The sequence below is a fragment of the Cupressus sempervirens genome, chromosome 4 (assembly GCF_028749045.1).
Source record: "Cupressus sempervirens isolate cs-2001-9-10 chromosome 4, ASM2874904v1, whole genome shotgun sequence".
In the NCBI taxonomy this organism is placed as follows: Eukaryota; Viridiplantae; Streptophyta; class Pinopsida; order Cupressales; family Cupressaceae; genus Cupressus; species Cupressus sempervirens.
The window spans coordinates 539,098,592-539,120,951 of NC_143121.1; the positions used below are offsets into that span (position 1 = coordinate 539,098,592).

The 22,360-nt window shown below is 34.3% G+C and overlaps 1 protein-coding gene across 1 annotated transcript in view; it reads left to right on the forward strand.

Annotated features, from left to right (window-relative positions):
• Nucleotides 1-19,030, forward strand: part of LOC149562319 (DNAJ heat shock N-terminal domain-containing protein) — a 37,859-nt gene extending 18,829 nt beyond the window's left edge. Inside the window, exons 4-6 of the mRNA XM_089825845.1 lie at nucleotides 17,842-17,907; nucleotides 18,018-18,086; nucleotides 18,187-19,030. Coding sequence (XP_089681971.1) covers nucleotides 17,842-17,907; nucleotides 18,018-18,086; nucleotides 18,187-18,324 — 273 coding nt within the window. The 3' untranslated portion in view covers nucleotides 18,325-19,030. The remainder of the gene's footprint in view (nucleotides 1-17,841; nucleotides 17,908-18,017; nucleotides 18,087-18,186) is intronic.
• The last annotated feature ends 3,330 nt before the right edge of the window (nucleotides 19,031-22,360 follow it).

The following is a 22,360-nucleotide window of genomic DNA, read 5'->3' on the forward strand; positions in this document are numbered from 1 at the left end:
GATTATGGAGCGAATGAACCGACTCTTTATCTTCCAAGAGATTTCTTAAGTGAAGCCTTGCTTTGGCAAAGGCAAATCTGCCGAGCATGGAGGTTAGTAAGTTATTGGATGAAAGGGATAGGCCCATAAAAGTAGCGATGTCTAACATTTATGACAAACACAATTTTTTAAGCAAAAAACAACTCTAGAGGGGTTTTCATTTCTTCTTAGAGGAAGTTTCAACTATGAGGCAGCAAGAAGAGAGGAGGTCTGAAGTGGATAAATTTAGAGCAGCTAGAAATGAAGGTAATCATGCATAATTGTTCATAGGTAGAGCTGTTATCACTCATTTTGGCACCATCCCAATGTATAGCAGCAAGTGGGCAACAAAGATTTGGGAACAAACTCCTGAATAGGCAACTTGCAACAAGGTCAACATGCTCACATAGGGATGAAGACTCAATTTTGAGTCTTTCGTGCCAAAGCAAATAGCAATCAAGCTCTACCTAGGCTTCCTTAAATTTAGTTTGTTGGAACTGTAGATGTTATCCTTGGAGATATGGACCTGGGTTAGGTTTGATTGCAGAAGGTAGAGACATTATTTACCTCATAGAGACACACGAGCATGAAGGATGTAAAATTCCCTTGTTTGAGGGATATTTGAAGTTGATAGTGTGGAATGAAGTAATGGGTACTAGTTGGAAAAAAAGGCATTACTAAACAATTTATATGGTTCAAGATCTTGGAAAATAGTAACCTTATCAAGATTGTAGCATGTTACTTTGCCCCTTAAGTCTCTAACACGTATAAAAAGTGTGGTTTAGACCATAAAGACCCATTTGCAGCTTTAAAGAGGGATGTTGTTGTGTTCTCACAGCAAGATGATGTTCTACTTATTGGTGATTTTAATGCTAGAACTGCAATTGAACAAGCTAGTATACTTAGCTATAACAAGAATTGTAATCCTATTTGGCTCATAGAAGATCAAAAACATTAGTGGGAAAGAAGTCTCAAAAGACACTAAAAGTTGCTATAATATATCTAACCAACAATACTTGAATTTTCCACCGCACATTATGTACCACTATACTTGAGGGCAAAGTACCCAAGGGAAGTACTCGAGGGAAATACCGGAGGGAAATACTTGAGGGAAGTACCTGAGGGAAAGTACCCAAGGGAAAATACCTAAGGGAAGTACCTGAGGGGAAACACTCAAAGGAAAGCACCTGAGGTAAAATATCCGAGGGAAGCACTCAGGGAAAGTACATGAGGAAGTACCCGAGGGAAAATACTAGTTGGAAGAACTCGATGGCAAATACTTGAGGGAAGCATCCGAGGACAAAGTACCTTTGACACCTTTGACCCTCAATCAACTACGCTTGGCACCCTTTGGCTCGGAGAGTCATGTTCCACTCCAATCATAGATAATTATTCCGTCATAAGAATATTGCAATACGTGAATGAATCATCAAACAGAGTATATATTAACAACATCGTATAGCCAAGAACTAGATATTTATGATTATTTTTCCACATGGTAAAGATAGATCTTGCAATGAAGTAAAAAGTGAAGTGTTTGAAGCAATATCTCCAATGAAAAATTAGGGTGAGGAGTTACTCCTACCAAAACCAAGGAGTTACTCCTACCGAAACCACAAATACAAAATAGGGAGGATCTTGCACCTCCAAAACTGCATACGAACTACATTCAGCCTTTAGCTTCCAAAAACACAAGAGTCAAATATATTCCATGATGATTTACAATGCCCAATTGTCTCATTATAAAGGCCTCTAAGAAGTGCCTAGAGATTTATAACAAGCCAACATATTAAATTTATTGGACCACTCAATTAATTAACCTAATTAAGACACTTATAAAAATTGGGGACATTACAAATCCTTACTGCCAAAAGATTGCTTGCCCTTAAGCAATCTGTCATCAAATAGTTTGCCGACTACAAAGGTCCAAGACCCCAAACTAAGTGTAGATGTTGGTAGCAGTTTCTGTTGAAAGCTTGATGCTGCACCATTATTATAGGCACTACCTACAAATCTCCAACAAGTTTCCATGTGTCACTCATATATATATACGTTGCCATGCTTGGAGTTAGGATCCCATTGAAGCCAATCGTCAAACACATCACTGCTTAGATTCAAAGCTTTCATGTTATCAATCTCTTTTGGAATCTCATAATTCGAGTAGATCTTGTTGTTTCCTCGAGATCAAATCTTCATGGAGCCATTAGAATTTATGAAACAAAATTTTCAAAGAAATTAGATGCACTTAAATGAATATTAAAACTCCTTAAACTAAGAACTTTAAATATATCAAAATGCCTTAACAAATCAAACAAAATTTAACTCACCCTTTATTGGTCTGAAATCAGAAACTCTGAGGGTCTGTTCTGCAACTCTTCCCCAATAGACTCGCCAATTTGTTGGTTCCCAAAATCATAGATTGAAATCCTATGAGTCTTGCCAACTCAATGCCTAGATTTGAATTGGTTATGGCCAACTTGATAGGACTGATCGATTTGATCCAAGTCCTTTGCGCTTTTGGCTCTGCAAGGCAAAGGCGGGTGCACATTTTAAGCTGATCTCATATTCTTAGGCTTTTTATAATAGAAAATTTGAACACAAGTGCAACAAAAATCTTCCAAATGGCAAAAAAATTAAGGAGGCTCTTAGTTTGCACCATTGAAATAAATGTATGAAAATGCTGAAAGCATATTGACTTCAAAACTTCACCATTCTCTTCAAGGTGTAGATGAATAAAAAATGCATATATATGATGTAAGAACCACTGCTTTGTTTGTGTGGGCAACAGAGTCAATTTACATACAACTTTATAGGGCATTGTTGTTACAAGATTCAAGAAATGGCAGATTAATGAATTTTTGGACGATTTATTTATTAACAGAGGAACAAATGTGTTCCTTATAAAGAATTACAAGGACATTGTTTCTAAAAGAAACAACTTAGACTGAAGACGAAATTAGAAACAAAACTGAAGACAGGATAGGAAACATTCCTATTTGGATTGAAGACAAAAGAGACAAGATAGTAAACATTCCTACCTAGACTGAAAGACAGACTACATCTAGACTGAAGATGGACTACAAACAAGTAGTTGACCATTTTAGAAAGTATTTAACTAAGGAGATAATATCTTAATAAAGATATTAAAGATATTATCTTAATATCATCCCTTAATGGTCAACGTACAGATGTCAGAACATTCTGGGATAATTGAGACCCTTCCTGGATCTACAGAATGTTGAAACCAAGAAGCTTTGCTAGAAGAGTACTATGACTCAAAACAGATTGCAATTACAAAACTTTGTTTTTGTGGAAAAAACGGTAAAACCCAAAATCTCACGCAATGTTGCATATTATAGACAACATGAAATGATTTTTAAGGAGAAAATCAACAAACCCGAAAAAAATAGAAATAGATTTAGAAGGCGAAAAATGCAGCTTCGCCTTGATCAGGAAGCTCGACAACTTGTGCTGTTATGCTGGGTCGGAGGTCGGACGAGTCTTTGTACCTAGAACAAGCTCATCTAGGCAACGGTACTCAAAGACAGTCAGCATGCGTTGCTTCGAAGTGTTATAATTGTGGTCATTGAATCGTTGATTGCCTTCCAACATCAGATTAGTCAAAGATGCCATTTCGAAGAATTCAAGTACAAACTTCAAGACTGAAATTCAACAGACAAGGATTTCAAGGTAAAAATACAGAAGACCTAGAAGAATTAGAGAGTGACCTAGAAGAGAGCTCGGAAAACCCAGAAGGAATATGCTGTCGTTTTCTAGATCCGCTGGCTCGAAAATTGACACACGAAAATCAAGGCACCCAGAAAAATCGAATGACAACCTAGTTGAGCTCTCGAAAAACCCATCAAGAATCTATAAACAAAAAAATTTTGGATCGAAAAATTAGGGTTTCAAGCAAAAAATCAGGCGACGGCCATGGAGGTTGAATCTGCAAGAAAAAATGGCGGATTGTTGATAAAAATGGTCGGTTTTTGTTCCAGAAAGAGACCCTCACTCAGAGTCGATTGTGTGTGAGCCAAAAAAAAATGATTTCGTTGTTGTAGGTGTGCGAAAGAATCAAATCCTGTCTGCAAAAAACGGCAGCAAAAAATGCCAAAAAAATCACGACTTCAAGCAGAGACAGCACTAAAAACAAAGTTTGACCTCCAAGTTGAGACGTCGGAAGGAAGCCGTGAGTTCAAAGACAACCCACGATTAAATCTAGTAAAAAAACGAGTAAATTGCAATTTGCAGGTAGTAATGGTGCGATTTTCCAGTTCGGATACCAATAAAAAATTACTAGTAAATTGTGATTTGTAGGTGGTAATGGCATATTTTTTAGTTCAGAATTTTTAGATTTTGAATGAAAACCCTAGTCGAAAAATGTCATGATCTCCAAGATTTGAATGGACGAAAGTCTTCACAACAAAATTGAAACCCTAGCCGGGTTTATGGGAAAAATCTTAGAAGTTTGAAGTATTTGTTCTAATACCATGTTACAAGATTCAAGAATTGGCAGATTAATGGATTTTCGAATGATTTAGTTATTAACAGAGGAACAAATGTGCTCCTTATAAAGAATTACAAGGACATTGTTTCTAAAAGAAACAACGTAGACTGAAGATGAAATTAGAAACAAAACTGAAGACAGGATAGGAAACATTCCTAGCTGGACTGAAGACAAAAGAGACAGGATAGGAAACATTCCTATCTAGACTGAAAGACGGATTACATCTAGATTGAAAGACGGACTACGGACAAGTAGTTGACCATTATATAAAGTATTTAACTAAGGAGAATATCTTTTTAAAGATATTAAAGATTATCTTAATAACTGTTAATACTATCAGCAATCCAAATATCAAAATGTATAGAACCAACTACATATGCAATCCAAATATGATAATATCAGAATGTAAAGAACCAACTACATATGCAATTCTTTGTTAGTGTAGATGAGAATTTAACTTCTGTGAAGGAAGACCAACTAGACAAAGTTATGGAAATAAATAAATATCTCACTCTATCTCTGATGATCAAATATAGAACGCTGTAAATTGAATTCTTAAAACATCAAATACTTATGATTGCCCAGAAAATCTGAATGACTAGAAAAGACTGACTTATCTGTTTGTTGCCTCTTTGCCTTATACAAACAAGATTTCTGAATCCTTACAAGTCATGCTAGGTGAGTATATCATTTGAGACACTTAAGTCTGGAATTGAGCCTGTGTTTCTCCTTCTTTAGCAAATTCCAATCCTGAGCAATATCTTTCCTTTTTGCAGAAATGTTTTGATAATATTATTTTGTGTGTTTGTTCATACTTGATACCCTTATTAAGTTATTTATAATAATACGAAAGGTTTCCATGCAATCAACATCTCCCTTCATAAAACAACTAATCTCGTGCCACATTTACAAATACTAATTTATTAGTGTATAGTGTTTTGGCGTGGAGGAAAATTTCAAAGCCATGCTCCATAGTATGTGAAGGCTCCAGAAATCCTCTGCTCCAGGCCTTTTATCTTTGCTCCCAAGCTTCATTCCGCAACCTCCTAACCTTTGCACTAGGAGATATGACAATAACGAATTTATGAAGGACCGCGAATTTGAAAGCCCCGACTCAGCAATATTCCATTCTCAATATCCAGACGTGCTCAGATACAGCTTTTGGCTTCAGAAAAGGCTTTGGTAGTTCAAGGAAATGGACCATGATTGTAACCTTCACACCATCTCAATGTTAATGTGTTCATTCACCTCTGAATTTGATCTGTCAATGTATAGAGATATCTTAAACAGGGTGGTTACAACTTCTGTTTTAATTGATCACTGATTTCATCATTCACTGCATGATGCACAGCCCCTTCCTCTCCCGTGTACATTCTTAAAACCTGCAACAAATACAGAGCATCATTAGATGTTATTTACTAAATAAGGTTTGAGTCAATGACATAAACTCCTTGCAGTTTCCTCTGGTTGAAAAACAGACTATCATGAACCATTGAATACGATTCTGATTATTTTTAATATGTGATTCGCAAGTCTAATATCACTGATGGAAAGCATCTTTTTCAACATTTCCAACCTCTGAAATGAAATTTATGTTATCTGTGAACAGAAAAACATAGCAACTGGACCATCTGCGATGATGAATGCCTATTTATATATTTGTCTGAGAAAATCATCGGGAGGCTTTATAAATCAGTCATCTTTCTGAATAAATGGATGACCCTAAATCAGAACATTATAATAAATTTCTGGTAACAAGTCATCATCGCATGTATTGATCTTTTCACATTGTCGTATCCGGTAATCAGTGATCTGTTCTTATTGAGAGAAATAATTTTATGTTTCTTTTCTGTTACAAGAATGGGAAGCCAGTCACCGTGCTTATCATCATTTCCTCGGTGTTGTTTTTGACTGCTGTCAACAGTGTGCACATACTCTTGCCATCGAATTGTGAGCTTCCTTGTAATCTGACCTTAACGCTATTTTCCATTATGCGGTCAAACACAACTTCACATTAGGAATTAATGAATCAAACATTTTCCTCAGCCTCATTAGTTGCATTCTTATAATATATTTCATTTCTGATTTGAGACAATTGGAACAATATATGCAGGGATGACTTGAAAAAATTAGAATATTATTCATTCTGCACGCCCTCCTTCATTCTCAGCTATCTATTAGATATCTGTGTGAAAGCTTCAACATTCTTTCCAGTCTTCATATGCATTATATACTGCCAGTCCCTAATGAAGGCACATCATACTTGCTGTTCTTGTTTCATTAATCAGATTTATCTTAGTGCAAAAGTCCTCTGCTGCCAAAGTCTTCTCAATTATCAGGTTGTGATATATGAAACATTAACAACTTTGTCTGCACAATAGGGTCAAAGAATAAATCACATAGGGCAAGGCTCAAATTGGATTATGGATTAGAAATCTTCCAAGTTAGTAAAAGTAGCAATAACACAAAACCTTTCAAATTATGACTATGATCAGAGACTTAGGGACGATGTATACTGAATATTGACTATATTCATATCCTATCCTATCCTAAGGTGAAAATTATATAACTAATAAAAGACGGCATATAAAGAAAAAGAAAATGAAGGTTAGAAAGAGTGTTCAAAATGGAGGTTCTAATTTTTATAAATTAGGACCTCGTCAATGTCATTGAACTTTTTTGAAAGTTTCAACATTTTCTTTAACAAGAAATTCTGTGCATTTCCAGCAATCATCAATTCCACAAATTGACATCTCTTTGAGACATTTGGTCAAACAGCTCAAGGACATTGCCCATGATTCCACAATAATTTTATTTTCTATATAATTGCACCTCTTGCATGCATGGCTATGGGGCAATGGGTTTTTCATCTCATTTTAATCGAACTATTACCTAACATGGTTCCCATGTTTTGCATGACTCCACAGCTTGAATGCATGACAAAACTCTTCTATCTTTTCTTTTATGCTTTAATGGATGCATGCATCTTGTTGTCCTGCATTTTGTCACCACAAAATGTAGGTCACAATAAAAAACTTTTTCAACTTAGTTTTGCATTTCTCTAAGTTTACTTCATTATTTAATTGGTTAGTATTGATGAATCGATCGACCCTAATTGATATAATGAATCTTTTTATTGAAGGCTTTTGTAAAGTCTTTTTAGTTTTCCTGTTGTCGAGCCTATGCTTGATTTTTGAAGTCTTCAATGCATGGTTACCAGGAGACCCGTCTCCCCCCTAAAAGTGGCGTCTCGGAGACTTTTCGCGTCTCCGGAGACCTCAAAAAAGGTTGGAGACTTCATGACGAAGTCTCCTGAAGTCTCCCCGTCTCCTAATCCAAAAAGTGAAGTCTCCCCGAAGTCTCCTGATAAAATATAAATGTAAAATATAATATTAAATAATTTTATATATTTTAGTCCTCATTTAAATGTTTTTAATGCAAAAATCTAAGGTACTATATGAATTCCGTAACAACTGCTTGGTGATGTACGTGACCTACAGGAACACAATACAAGTCTAAGACAACATATTGGAAGCTGTACAGGATTGCAGTAAAGATCCCAAATCACATAAATTTATGCGGCTGAGGAATTAGGGTGCAAAAACTGTTGTTAGTGCATTAGAAGATAGTATTACGTATGTTACAGAAATCTGATATGCAAATGCTTGATAATAGTATTATTCCTCATGAAAACCAAGCATCTATTTGCTGATAAAGACTCAGCGATAACAGTGATAGACTAGAGGTTTTATGTATGTTAACATGAATGTATTTGGTCCCATATTTCTGTTTTTTCAAGAGGATATCATGTTTCAGTTTGATGTATAAGTCGTATTTGTTATTCGTACCTGTTTATCTGCTGTTGGCAATATCCTAGTACCAATATAGTAATCTTTGTTAGTTGAATCTGTGTAACTGGAAAAAAAACACTATTACAAAATGATTTACTCCCTTTTAAACTAAGCAATCCTAACTCTTAGTTAGAAAATAGAAGTCCTAAGTGTGTCTCTATGCATGCATTGATGTTGAATAATTCAATAATTTTCACAAATTTTTTGTAGCAATGCCAATTTGTCAGGTTTTAAAATCTATTTCAGTAATGTACTTCTGTATCTGACTGCTTATTATTATTATAATCTTTGACAGTTTGACTCTATGAATCTATTTTAATTTTTAATGTGACAACACTAGTATTATTAATTTATTAATTACTTTAGTCTTTTAGTCTTACGGTATTACTATTTTGAAATTTTGAAATTTTGTATTTACTTTTAGTATTAGACTCTTTAAGTTTAAACTATTAAAAATTTATTTTAAAAAAAAAAAAAAAATTGCCGTCTCCAAGTACCCCCGTCTCCTATTTGAAAAATTGCCGTACCGGTACCAGTACCAGTACCGGAGACCTCAAAGTCTCCCCGTCTCCCGGTGACCTTGCTTCAATGTCATTTTTCTCGTTTTTTAGTGTGTTTTTTTTGGCTTTTGGTTCTTTGGTTTTACTCAAGTTATTGCTTTCGGTTTTCCTTTCGATTCGATCTATCTTAGGGTTCAATTGGAGTTGGCAATTAAAAGATATGACCATTTTAGTGCCAAAAAAGTGGACTTTCTAAGTGCAACTGCACGAATTAAAAATATCATGTTATATTTTGAAGTTGACATTCACTTTTTGAAAAATATAACATAAATTTACTTTATGTTATGTTTTTAAGTTACTTTATCCATTTAATTTTTCACTTAAAAGTAACTATAGAGCACTTTATGTTATATTTTTAAGTTGAGTTGCTTTTAAATTTTTCACTTAAGTGACTATATTAACTATATAGTTTGATTTGATTTTTGAATTTTAATTCAAACTTCTTAGTAAATATTACTTTCTAAATGATATTTGCACATTATATATTTATTTATATAGTGTAAATATTATTTATGACCCATTTAAGTAATATTTCTTCAAAAATTAAATTGACATGTGCTTAATTCATCACTTAAGTTGTGCATAACATGTCTACAAGCATATTTACATTAAAAATATGTATTTGCCTCTAGAAACCATGATTTTGAACAAAAGGGCAATTTGAAAACACATAAAACATGTGTTTTAGAATATGCAATGACTCCCCAAGAGTGAGACATGCATATTTAAGTGTTTTTGAAACATTTAGTAATCCCCAAAAGGTGCGATTTTGCACTAAGGGTCATTTATGAACAAATTTTCAAATATGCATATGCACTCAAAAGGTGTGATTTGCATTTGGTCTTCTATTACATGTCTGAAAAATATGTAATGCACCCCAAGAGGTGTGATTTTGTTCTTGGATTCTGTTACATGTTTTTAAAACGTGTTTGCACTCAAAAGGTACGATTTGAATAAGGAGACTCTTACATATTTTTAAAACATGCAATCTCTTCCCAAAGGTGCGATTTGCATTTAATACATGCATAATGCCCTCATAGAACCCGAAATTGAAGATTCAAGGGCAAAAAGCTTGATGTTTTCCTCCTCCAAGAACACGTTTTTCACAAAAAAATGCTTAGATCTGCCCATATAATTGCTTGAAATCCATTGCAAGAGGTTTTTTTTGAGCTTAAATGCATGCACATGCATTTGGGGGTCATGAATTTGCATATCCAAAACAAAAATGACTCAGATTTTTGCATTTTTGAGCCACTTTTTTGTGAAAAATGCCTTGATTTAGGGCAGTTTTGATCACTTTTTGGCTCAAATAGAAGTCGTTTTGAGGTTTCGATTCATATATATGCTATTGAAGAACGCATTTTTGCCTTTAGATGTCAAAAAAGCTGCATTTCATGCCTTTTTTGAATCACATTTTTGCTAAAAACGCCTAGAAAATTGGGTTTTTTATCCACTTCTATGCGTTTTGGAGTCACATTTTTGCATTTGGGGAAGACATTTTTGTATTCCTAAATAAAAAATGACTCAAATATATGCATTTTTGGCCACATTTTTGCAAAAACGACTCAGATTTTTGCATGAAAAGGACACGTGTTTGTTAAAAAACCTCAAAAAATTGCGTTTCCAGCCCATACGTTTGGATTAATAGAGGTCATATTTGAGTTTTAATGCATGCTATTGCCTAATGAGACCACAGTTTTGGTATTCTCATGTCAAATTCGACCCTCAATTGCTTATTAATATTTGTTGAATGCAAGTAGGGAAGAAGTCAAATTATTGTTCGAGAATCTAGATTTGGAGGAGAATTGGGCTTCAAAGTTTATGATTCTTGCTATTTTGGCTCTGTGATCTCCAAGTAAGTGGACATTTCTAAACTTGCTCATCAATTTATGCTTATATTGCTATTTCTATGCATAGTTTAGCTTGAAGTTGTACACTTGTCCATATATATGCCATTAAAAGTGCATTTTGCCTTTAAATATGTTGAAAATTCTCATTTTCATACTTTTGGAATTTCTCCAAATTCCAAATTCGAAATTGCACTTGAAAGCAACTTGCTTCTTGACATGTTTGAGTCTAAAACCAAAGGCATGTGTTTGTTTTGTGCTTGTTTTCGTTGTTTGTTTGCTTGCTTTCTCATTTTCTTCTTTTGGAAGAAACTGCAAAGTTCTTTCCCAAGAACTTGAGCACGTTTCACTTCACTGTACCTTCCACCTCTTCATGCAAGTGTTTTATTCCATATTCGCCATTACATGCCAAGGCGCATTGCATCCATTTCTTTCATATGCAATTACACTTCAAGAGCAATTTCATGTAATTCCATTTTCCATGTCACGACACACTGCATCTCATTCTCCACGTGCGATTACATGTAATCTCACCCTCCATAAACAATTACATGTAATCTCACTCTCCATTCCCACTTACACGCATTTCCATCTTTCGAACCTAAATGCATGTTCGTTTTACATGTAATTCACTTTATGTGTAATGACATCTAGAGAACCTATCTTTTATTAAAGGTCACACTTTTAAAGTCAAAAGTTATCATTTGCATGCACTCCCATGTGCCTAGCCTTCATTCCTCAAGGCATGTTAATAAGAACTCATCCTTTTCTCATATGCATTTACATGCCATCCATCTTCCTAAGTCCCATTTTAGCCCTTCACATGTACTTTCCATATCACATGTAATTCATTGCATATGTTCCATGAGTATCTAATCAATACTCCGAATATACTGTTCCTCGGAGATCCATTTTGCCAATATTCTCATGGAATCAGAATTCATATCTTCCAATGATGGTTTCAATCCCATTGAAACTTTCATATTGCAGCAAGTCAAGATATGCCAGAATTTCTATAAAGAATGAAGGCATCTAGTAAGGAAGGTGTGCATTGAATTAAAGAAGCAATAATTAAATTGATCTTCATTTTTCCAATGGTTGTTTGAGAACCTTAGTTCGTGTGGGAATGTGCCAACCACTTTGTTTCAAAAAAAAGAAAATAGGAAGTTGTAGATGCTTGTCTGAAAGTTGTTCCAAGTTTACCTCCGGACATCATTGAGAAGGTTTTCAAAGTGTTGGAAAATCCAGAATGTGCAAGTCTGACAAGATAATTCACAACTTGGAATGAGGAAAAGCTTGATCACGTCGAGTTTTCAAATCACAACTGGAAACTCATCATGGTGAATGCAGTAGCGTAGAATACAGGAATCCCCGATCTTGTGATCATCATCAAGTGCAAAGCCTTTGCCAACAATCCACATAATTGATTCATTTAGAATCAATAGACGCAACTCTTTCTTCTTCTTCTTCTTTCACGTTTGTAGTTGGAGAGGATCTATTGCAGGAAATTGTGTAATTACATGTAATACGATTTACAGATGTAATGACATATAATCCAATAATTTCTATTGGTAATTAGACTAGGTCAAAGTTGGTTGAGTTAATCCCACTTTTTTCTCCTTTTTCTCAACTCCTTTGCCTATATAAAGGAGTGCCCCCTCATTGTAAAAATAATATTTTGTTGTATGCAAGAAAGCTCTGCCAAACTTGTGCAAGCATAACTTTGATTGTGTAGTACGAATTTGGGAGAAAAGTGAATAAAAAGAAGCAATTGGATTCAAAGCTTTGATTGGAAGCAATTGTGATAGAGCAAATTAGAAGCTTCGACTCTAATTTGTGCCTATTATCTTTAATTCATGTTATTAATTTGTGTTCAATAATAAAGCATAGTGAACTAAGAAGAAATCGAAGCTGAAGCTTTGATTGGGAGCGATTGTGGCAATACATAGACTAGGAGCTGTGACTGTAGCTTGTGTTACCATCTCAAATTCACGAAAAATAGTTAGAATTTCCTACTTCTAAAAGTCTTTGTGCCCCAATGGTAGAGGTTATTCTTATAGAATAGGTTAAAACATGATTGAGAGCCAAACTAGTACACTTTCAATCTGCCTTTGAGTTGGTGTGAGTTTATCGGTATCACTGTTTCCAACTATTAGATAGAAGTGTAGTTAGAGATTTCATCTTGCCCATTACTCGCTTCGCAGGTGAATGGATTCTTTCCTTTAAGCTAAGAGGAATGAATATTGGTAACACCCCTCATAAATCTCTCAACTTCTTGCTTATCTTGAGTTGATCCAAGGAACGGTGAGAAGAGGGAGCCATCTCTTTAATGTAGGAGAGACTTTGTCTCACATGCTGTGGCTGGTTTACCTATTTTGTGACTGGATTTACCCAAAATTGTCGATTGCAAAATATCCACCCAACACATCTTATCTCAAGGTTGCAGCGGTTCATGTCGATAATATTCTTTGAATCATGTAGTCAAACAGTAGAGTCAAATAGTAGATAAGTATTATAGGCAACTCCACATTGCACATACATATCTGCAAGAGCTCGTAGATTCATTAAATTTGGAGAAAGACTTTATACGTGAGCAGGGATGATAGTGGCAAAGAGTTTTAGATCTTGATTGATGCAGCTTCTAAATGCTTCCATATTCTGGGTACATATCTACTATGACATTTTTCACCATTTAAATGCGACAAAAGCCTCAATGGAGCATTTTCTCAAACAGTTCACGACTTTGTGTATGCTTTCATACCAACATTTAAAGGAATGAGGAATTTTGTCAAATGATTCTTGTGCATTGTCTGCACTTTCATGTTTTGTATCAACCCAATTCTTATTATTTTTCAATAGACAATATGGAAAACAAGCCAACTGCAATGTCTACGAGTCCTTATCATGCATGCATACATAACTAGAGGCACTACGTTAAGAAATTGAACCCCATCAATTCTCATGCACATCTGCACAAGCATTCAAAAACATAAAAACTTGGAGAAGACCTTCCTATGTGGGAAGTAACAAGAAAATGGCAATGAAGATTGCAGAGTAGGCTTAACAACTATTATGATATTAGATTATTTCTATTTTCTCTTTCTTCTGTCTTTTTCTAATGGTCACTCTTTTTGTAATGTTTCCATAAACTCCTCTTGTTCGTTATGGAAACTTTTTTTTTCACTCTACAAGTATGTTTTTATTTCCTTTGTCTTGTTTGTTATAGAAACATTCTCTTGTATCTCGTATATATAGATCATTCATGATCTTGGTTTAATAACACATTCATTATTTTACCATAATATGGTATCAGATCAAATTCTTGGTGTTTACGAAATTTTTCAAATTTTTTTTTCAAAATTTTAGTTCAAAAATTTTGAAATATTTTTCGGAGCGTGTTCAAAATTTTCATTTTTTTCTAGGTGCATTGTTTTTTGTGCCTCGATTTTTGAGCCAGCGGATCTAAAATCTAATTTCAGATTCTTTGTGGGTTTTTCGTGCTCTTATTCGGGTGTCTCTTCAAATTTTCTAGGTCTTCTACCAATTTGTCTTGAAGTTCATGCCATCTCATATTTGATACTCTTTTTCATTGAAAAACGTGCAATGGCATGTCTCACTAGTCTTATGTTGGAAGGTAGTCATCGTTTTAATGGAAAAAATTACAACACCTGGAAATAAAAAATGATGATCTTCGAGTATCGTCACCTTGAGGCGCTTGTTTTGGGTATCGAGACTTGTCCTACCACAGTTGATGCTATTGAAGAGAAGTTTGATGAGCGTAATTGTGAAGCGGTTATGTTTATTAAGCTTTTAGTTATTGATGATCAACTGCCCCAAGTGCTGTCTGGCAAGACAATTGCAGAGATCTGGAGAACACTGAAGCATTTCCATAGACATTAGATGAAAGCAAAGCCTTCTTTTTGAAGAATTAGCTATTCTCTATTATTATGGATGAACACATGTCCTTATAGAAATATCTTCTAAAGATTAAGGAAATGAGAGATCAACTTGAGGCCATTGCTCGCACTATGGAGGAAGAGGATATGGTGGTCATTACTCTGAAAAGCCTACCACCATCCTATGAGCACTTTATTGAGATGCTGAACATTACTGCAACTAATGTTGACCTAAAGTTCTCAAATCTGTGAACCAAACTTCTGTAGCGGGATCGTTGGAAACAACAATTTGTTAGTAGTGCTCCTTCATCCTCCTCTGATCAAGCATTTTTAGCCCAATCCTATAACAAGGATAAAGACCCATCTCAGTCATCTGCTCAATCTCATAATAGCTCCAAGAAGAATCAAATCCGATGCAACTATTGCCACACATTTGGTCATGTGATTCAAGATTGCAGGACTCACATTGCTTTTGACCAATAGAGGCAAAGAGGGTCTCAGCCACAGGCCAACATTGTAGAACATGCAAACCTCTTTGATCAATCCGAGGCTGCCTTTTACGCTTTTTGAGGACATGCAAATTTCTGTTTTTTGAAGATAGATTGACCATTAAGGGAGGGTATTACGATATTAGATGGTTTCTATTTTCTCTCTCTTCCGTCTTTTTCTAGTGGTCACTCTTTTTGTAATTTTTCCATAAACTCTTGTTCGTTATGAAAACTTTCTTTTTCACTCTACAAGGATGTTTCTATTTCCTCTCTCTCATTCGTCATAGAAACATTCTCTTAATAACACATTCATTATTTTACCATAATAACTGCCCATTACATTGCAATACAAACTTATAATACTTGTTGACATTTATTGATGGTTGTCATCATGAAGGGAATTGTCAAATCATCTGCATGCCTCCATATGCTTTCATTCATTTCCACATCGTGTGCGAGTAGCGAGGATGTGTTTTAAGGGTTGAGAAATTTAATTTTCAAACCTTTCCATTTAATTCATTTTTCTACCTGTGAGTTTCTTTGAGCATATTGCTGATTGGTCCAATTAAGCTTCTCCTTTGGTAGACATTTTCAATCAAGATTTTTGATCAATTACCTTTCAAGAACTCAGTTTTTCAAGCAGTTAAGATCACTACATTTGATCTTATTTCTGAAAGCTATAGCTTACCATTTACTTGCTCGTCTTCACTTTTTGTAACCCATAACTCACTTTGCATTCACGTTTTCCAATTCATAACTTATCTCTGCATCCTGTATTCACTTTTCAGAACTCATAATCGGTTATGAGTAATGAATTGTGATTTCTCACATTCCCTGGATTTATGTTTACCATGCATTTCTTACCTCTGCATCTACTTTTCATCTTTCACAACGTCTAGACATTCATTTTTTATAACTCAAGTATGTCTGTTATGTTGTACTGAAACATCATTACATAAGTAGCATTTCAAGTTCTATATCTATAATATACGACACCCCTCCCAGCCCCTCTGTCCCCCCACCGTCCTGATTGAGGCTCATTGTCCCCCTGTCCCAGAAACTCATCTCGGCATCCCAACATTCCCCAGTGCTGATGTTACATTGAATAGATATATTATTAATAAAATTTTCTTTGGATAATTAAAACAATTATATGACATGGAATAATAAAGCTTGTCTCTATCAGGCAAGTAACAGCTTTGGAAATATAAAGGCTTTATTGATTAACAATTTATTAAGCAAAGATAAAGGAAGTCCAAAGTTTGGCATAAATAATTTACCAAATAATAGTTGCGTCGAAAGATATCCAAAGGATTAAAATATTAATTGCAAAGTCTAACATACCGGTGGACATATAGTTTGATATTGCCATAAAGGTGAGCCAATAAATATTCTAGAGGGCCTGTGCTTAGTCAAACATTATAGTCAGCAGTCATGCCACAAAGTCTCCAATCAATTGATTCAGACACTATGAAATAATTATTGAAAAAAAAAGACAGAATGGTATATGATGATGATAATCAACATTCTGACCAAGCAATGATTACATTGATAGCTGTTAAAGTCATAGGCAGTCAAGACATAATTATGAAAGTGGATTAAGATCGATAAGCATGACTATCAAAAGACATTTCATCAGTATGGCTCACAGCAGTAAACGAAGATAGTATCAAAGGGACAGCACTTTTGATAAGGCATAGTTTCATAAGCTAAGCAGTGATTATTATTCAGCATTATAGCAACGAATGATAAAGATAATACTAATCAATATCATGGATAATAGCAACTAACTATAGCAGCAATCCATCCCTGGTACCTGCAATCTGCATAAAAGCCGAGCATGTACATATGCATATGTATAAATGTAAAGTAAACAGTCAATGGTACATCATGCAGATCCCGGCTAGCAGGTAACTACGACTCGCTCCCCTAACCACATCAGTTACAACAATAAAAGAGTAAAACATGCATGTGCACCATACACATGCAAGTATGCGGTAAGTATCCATAATCCATATAAACATCATCATGAATCTAACTATAAACATCGCATCCAAACATCAAACATTATCACATGAATATCCATGAATCACAATAACACCAGAAATAACCAGAGTACAGAGTATCTCATTAAATATATAAGAAAATCATAAAAATGGTATCAACCAACTGGGTAACCAAGTACCACTATATCAAATAATCATAACATGAAAGCTGGCCTAAAAATGTTTAGCAATATAACTAAAAGCTAACTGGGGTAGGCACTACATGGATCTAGATATTGTATGGCAACTGCAGTGCAGTGTGTAAAGAAAACATCCATGCAGTTAAATGCAATTTTACACGTTATGGTCTAAATCAACTTTGTGTAAATTAAAACACCACTTATTATGTATATGACACATACATGCCTGAAAATATATGCATTTTACTACTTTTTTTGATATCTTTGGCGTTGTTTTGATATTTCCTACATTCACATCAATGCCTGAAAATATTTTCATTTTACTATTTTCTTGATATCTAAGTTTGACCTTTTCTTTGGCATTGTTCTAAGGCTGACCTTTTCTTTGGCATTGTTTTGATCTTTCCTACATGCACTGATAGGAGCAACATTAGAAGAAAATTCTCCTCACGTTTTTTATGTTGTGTTATGTAACTTGTTATTTGGCAGTTGCAACTCCAGGGTATTCATGTTGATGAGGAACAAACTGTGACTGATCCAGAATTACTCATGGAGGTAAAGGATTTCATGGAAAATAATTCATGGTTTCCAAATATGGCAAGGCTAGTTTAGATTTCTTGGTTGTATCCTTTTTAAGTAGAAACCTTTTGATGGCTCACTAACAGATCATGGAAGTCCGAGAATCTGTGGAGGATGCAGGCAATGATGATGCTCTGAAATCAATTCAAAATAAAGTAAGCTTTCCTATAAATATTTAATCCTGTAAATTTGATATAAACCATCAGTCTATATTCTGAATTTCATTGCTTGAGCAAGTTTTTTTGTTTTCTGTAGACGAGATCCAAACTTGAAGAATGCCAAAGTTCTTTTGCCACTGCCTATGCAAAGCATGATTTTGCATCTGCAATATCAGTCATTCAGAAGATGTCTTATTATGAACGTGTAAGTGCAGAGATTATTAAGAAGCTCTGAACGAGTGCAGAGTATTGGCACAGAAGGAAGTTGAGATCACTGTAATTTGTCTCATGTTTCTATTCTTTCTTGTTTGCAAAATATGATTACTAATGGATAAAATTTGGTAATCCCAAAAAGTCAATTATTTAAAAAAGTGATAGCAGAAGGTTGCAGTTTATCACACACTTTTGGCACCTTAATAATGTTCACAATAACAATATCTGATAAAGGTAGTTTCTTTCCAATAAAAGTTTTTATAAAGGGAGAAAGTACAAGTCTTCAAATTTGTAAATTAGAGTTCCTCAAGGATCTGTGAGTTTGGAAAAGTTATCATAAATAGTTTTTAACGAGGCATTTTAACATGCTTACATAAATGCCCCATTACTTAAATTGATCATTTGACATTAGATAATGGACAATGTCAATGTATATTGCATCTGCTCCTGAGTTGGCCATAGTGGTTGAGAACTCATACTCTTGAAAAAGAGGTCACAAGTTCAAATCCCATTGGGGGTAGGGTATGCATGCTTGTTTGTAGCACAGTTAGGTGCCTTCTGCAAGGGGTATGGGGTATTTCCATATTACTGTAAAGAAGGTGAAATGATTTCCAACTGTTACCTTTCTAATAGATCATGCAAGGTCAAGAATTCGTGGAGGATGTAAACAATGATGCTCTGAAGTTGATATATGTAGGTTGTAAGCAAATTTGCTTGTTTTCTACAAACACAGTTCAAAATTGAAGAATGCTATTGTCAGAATGGAATTCTTTTTTGGGCCCCTTTTCTAGGTGGTCGGTTTATGGTTTTATAATCATTGTTTTGTTATACCACTGGCCATTGTTTTGTTATACCTTTCAGTAGTTTTCTAGAGTGACATGCCTGTAAATAAATGCACATGGATTAGGGTTATGATGGGTGAAAAACATCTTAGTGTATGGTGAATTCAGAACAAATTCAAAACTTTAAAAGAGTTGAAGAACATTTTTATCTAATGTTTAGTACTGGAATTCTGTTGTATTGTAGCCATGTTATTGAGATCAACAAAACGAGTGTGTTTTGGAGAACTGGCTTTTTTCCCAGAAGGGTTTTTATTCAGTGTATTAACCACTATTCTGTTGAAATTTGCATAGATATATTCTTGCTCGTGTTGCTTCTCTCATAAGTTTAGTGTGGATCTCATCTCCTTTCCATTGAGAAATGTGATTTTACAAATGTACTATCAGCAATTCAGGCTACGTCCCATGATAAATGTGTAAATCGAGAGATGATTAAGAAGCTTTCAGTATACAAAGATTCATATTTAATCATTTTTCACTTTTCAGGTTACTAGTAGAAAACTTGCAGTCCAAAACAATTACTTAATACAAAAAGGTAGAGAGCAAAGTAATTAAGGTTATCAAACACATAGATCTTGTATGTTTGATTTGCAAGGTTTTTACAATATTTTTTGCATAACAAGGTTTTAAGTTGGAGTTGGGTTTCTGGATCTTATGCAATCATGTGTTCGTGTTGGTAAACTTCAAAGAAAGGGATAAGCAAGGGAGAAGGGCCAGTATTGGAATGGGGTCCTAAAGTAGGGATAAGAGTGGAGAGTGCTGACCCCGCAACAAAGCATGTCAGATACTATTTAATTTTTATGGTTTACCCAAAAATGAAGAGATGATGAATTAGACAATGCACTAGTCATGTTTGTTTTATAATATGTATATATTTGTCCCAAAAAGCAAGGTTGATAACAACACGAAGTTAAAGCATATCAATAATGCTTGCAACAGAACCTATTCTGAATTGATAGTGCTAAGATATGCAACGTAACTTTGAACTTTGCACCCACACAGGGCAAAAAGAACTTCATACACTTGGGCACATATGCACTCATTATTCAAACAACCTCCAATGTTGTGAAAAGGGGACGCCACATCACCATATACCAAGACACTCCATCCCATCACAATCATATCATTTCCACCAAATGTTACAGTTTTTCTGATACAAAATCTTATTTGCTTATAAAAGTCAACATCGTGTGTCCCAGTTATCAAGCTTAATCCCCCACCTATTTGCCACTCCCACTTACATTCAGCACAAACTAGTCGTGTAAGCACCAATGAAGCCATCAAAATAAGAGGATACAATTTAAACAATTATCAACACACACATTCAATCAAACGATTCAACTTCGCAACTTCTGGAAAATTTGAAATAAGTATAATCCGATCTGCTAATGATATTTAAACAAAGTGTTAAAAAATTAATGCTCCATCTCAAACAGTCATTCCAAAAGTCATAAATATTCCACCTGTTTAATCCTTTCACATTGATTATTTGAATCCTTGCCAATTCCATCATGTTTTCTACTGTTTGTTAGTGGTAGCGGTATAAAAAGATGAAGCAAGACCAGACGATTACCACAGGTAGCTTGCATATTCTTCCAATTATTTTACTAGTCTACATGCCCATTCCTTCTTGTGTTGTTTTTGTGGTTGTTAATGTGTTGCAAGTCAATATCGTTTGTCTGGGAATGTCAGTCTATCATAAAGCATGTACATGTTCTACCTAGTTTGTTATATGTTCATGCATGTTGCTTGTTAATGCATATCAATGGGGTTTTCTGTTGTATATCATGGAAATGCTCTATCCAATTTTGTAAGTGCATGACAATGGCTATAACTATATTATGAATATCCTTCGTATATAATTATTCTACCGACCTGACTTCATTTTGAATACACGTGGGCCCATTTGGTTGCTGGAATAGGAATAGGAAATGTATTCTCTGTTTGGTACCCCAAATTGGAATAGGAAATAGGTATGCATATTCCAATTTCCCTCCAAAATGAGCATATGTTCATTCCAAAAAATAGTTGTTATTGAAATAGACCAGTCCTATTCTCAATCTGATTTAAAAAAAAAAATTTTAAATTTTTTTTCAAAACATTTTTTAAATTTTTTTTTAAACAATTTTTTAATTATATCTATTTGTTTTAAAAAAGAAAATAAATTATATTTTTCATTAATTTCAATAAATAAAATAAAAATGAGAATAAATTAACCTTTTCCCCATTATTGAAAAAATTAACTAAAAAATAATAAATTAAAACAATTTTTTTTAAAGGGAAATATTTTTAAAAATACAAAACTTGACCTTATTCTTATTCCATTTTTGTACAACCAAACAATGGATTATTATATTTTCAATCGAATTCCAAGTGAACCAAACAAGATTGGAATTGCCCTTTTCTACCCCATTCCCCATTTTCATTCCCATTCCAATTTTCTATTCTAATTTTCAATTTCTATACTAGCAACCAAACAGAGTCTTATTTTTATGTGCGTATAGGAGGCTTATATTGTTAATGCTTGTGAATTGCCAATTGCATATAAATGTCAATGCTCTTCTTAAGTCATTTATGCATGTTAACGCCTCTCAATTGTATAGCTCGTAGATATTCTACCCACCATGGTGCTTGTTATGGGAATTTAACTCAAATTATTTATGCTTGTTTGTTTTATACAAATGCTTACAATTGTAGCCAACATGGTACTTTTAATATTTTCTGATGCGTTGAGTTGGCAGGGGTAGTGTAGATGAGTGTTAAGAAGTGGATGTTGTGCGAGGATGGTTTAGCCACATTATATTGACATCAAGTATTAAATTGTTAACGATCATCTCTTCTATAGGGTGTAAATAATGTTTTGTAAATTCTTGTGTTCAATAGCAATGTAAATGTTTTACTCGTATTGTATGTACACATATATGATGTTTCAATTATTCATGACATTTTTTGAAAACATTAAACTAGAAAGAAATTGGAAACAACAAATTTATTAATGGAAATCATTTATAATATTTTGTTCAAGTATCCCTATGAACTTACAAAGTCAACCTACACAACAAATTGTCACTATTTATGAATATATTCCCTTTATTAGTTGTTGATGATATTGAAAATTTGATTTAGATTCTTTAACGTGTTTTGATCCATATACGTTAAGATGACAAACAAAGCTCAAATGAAAATTTGACATGCCAAAAGAAGAGCCATGACAAGGTT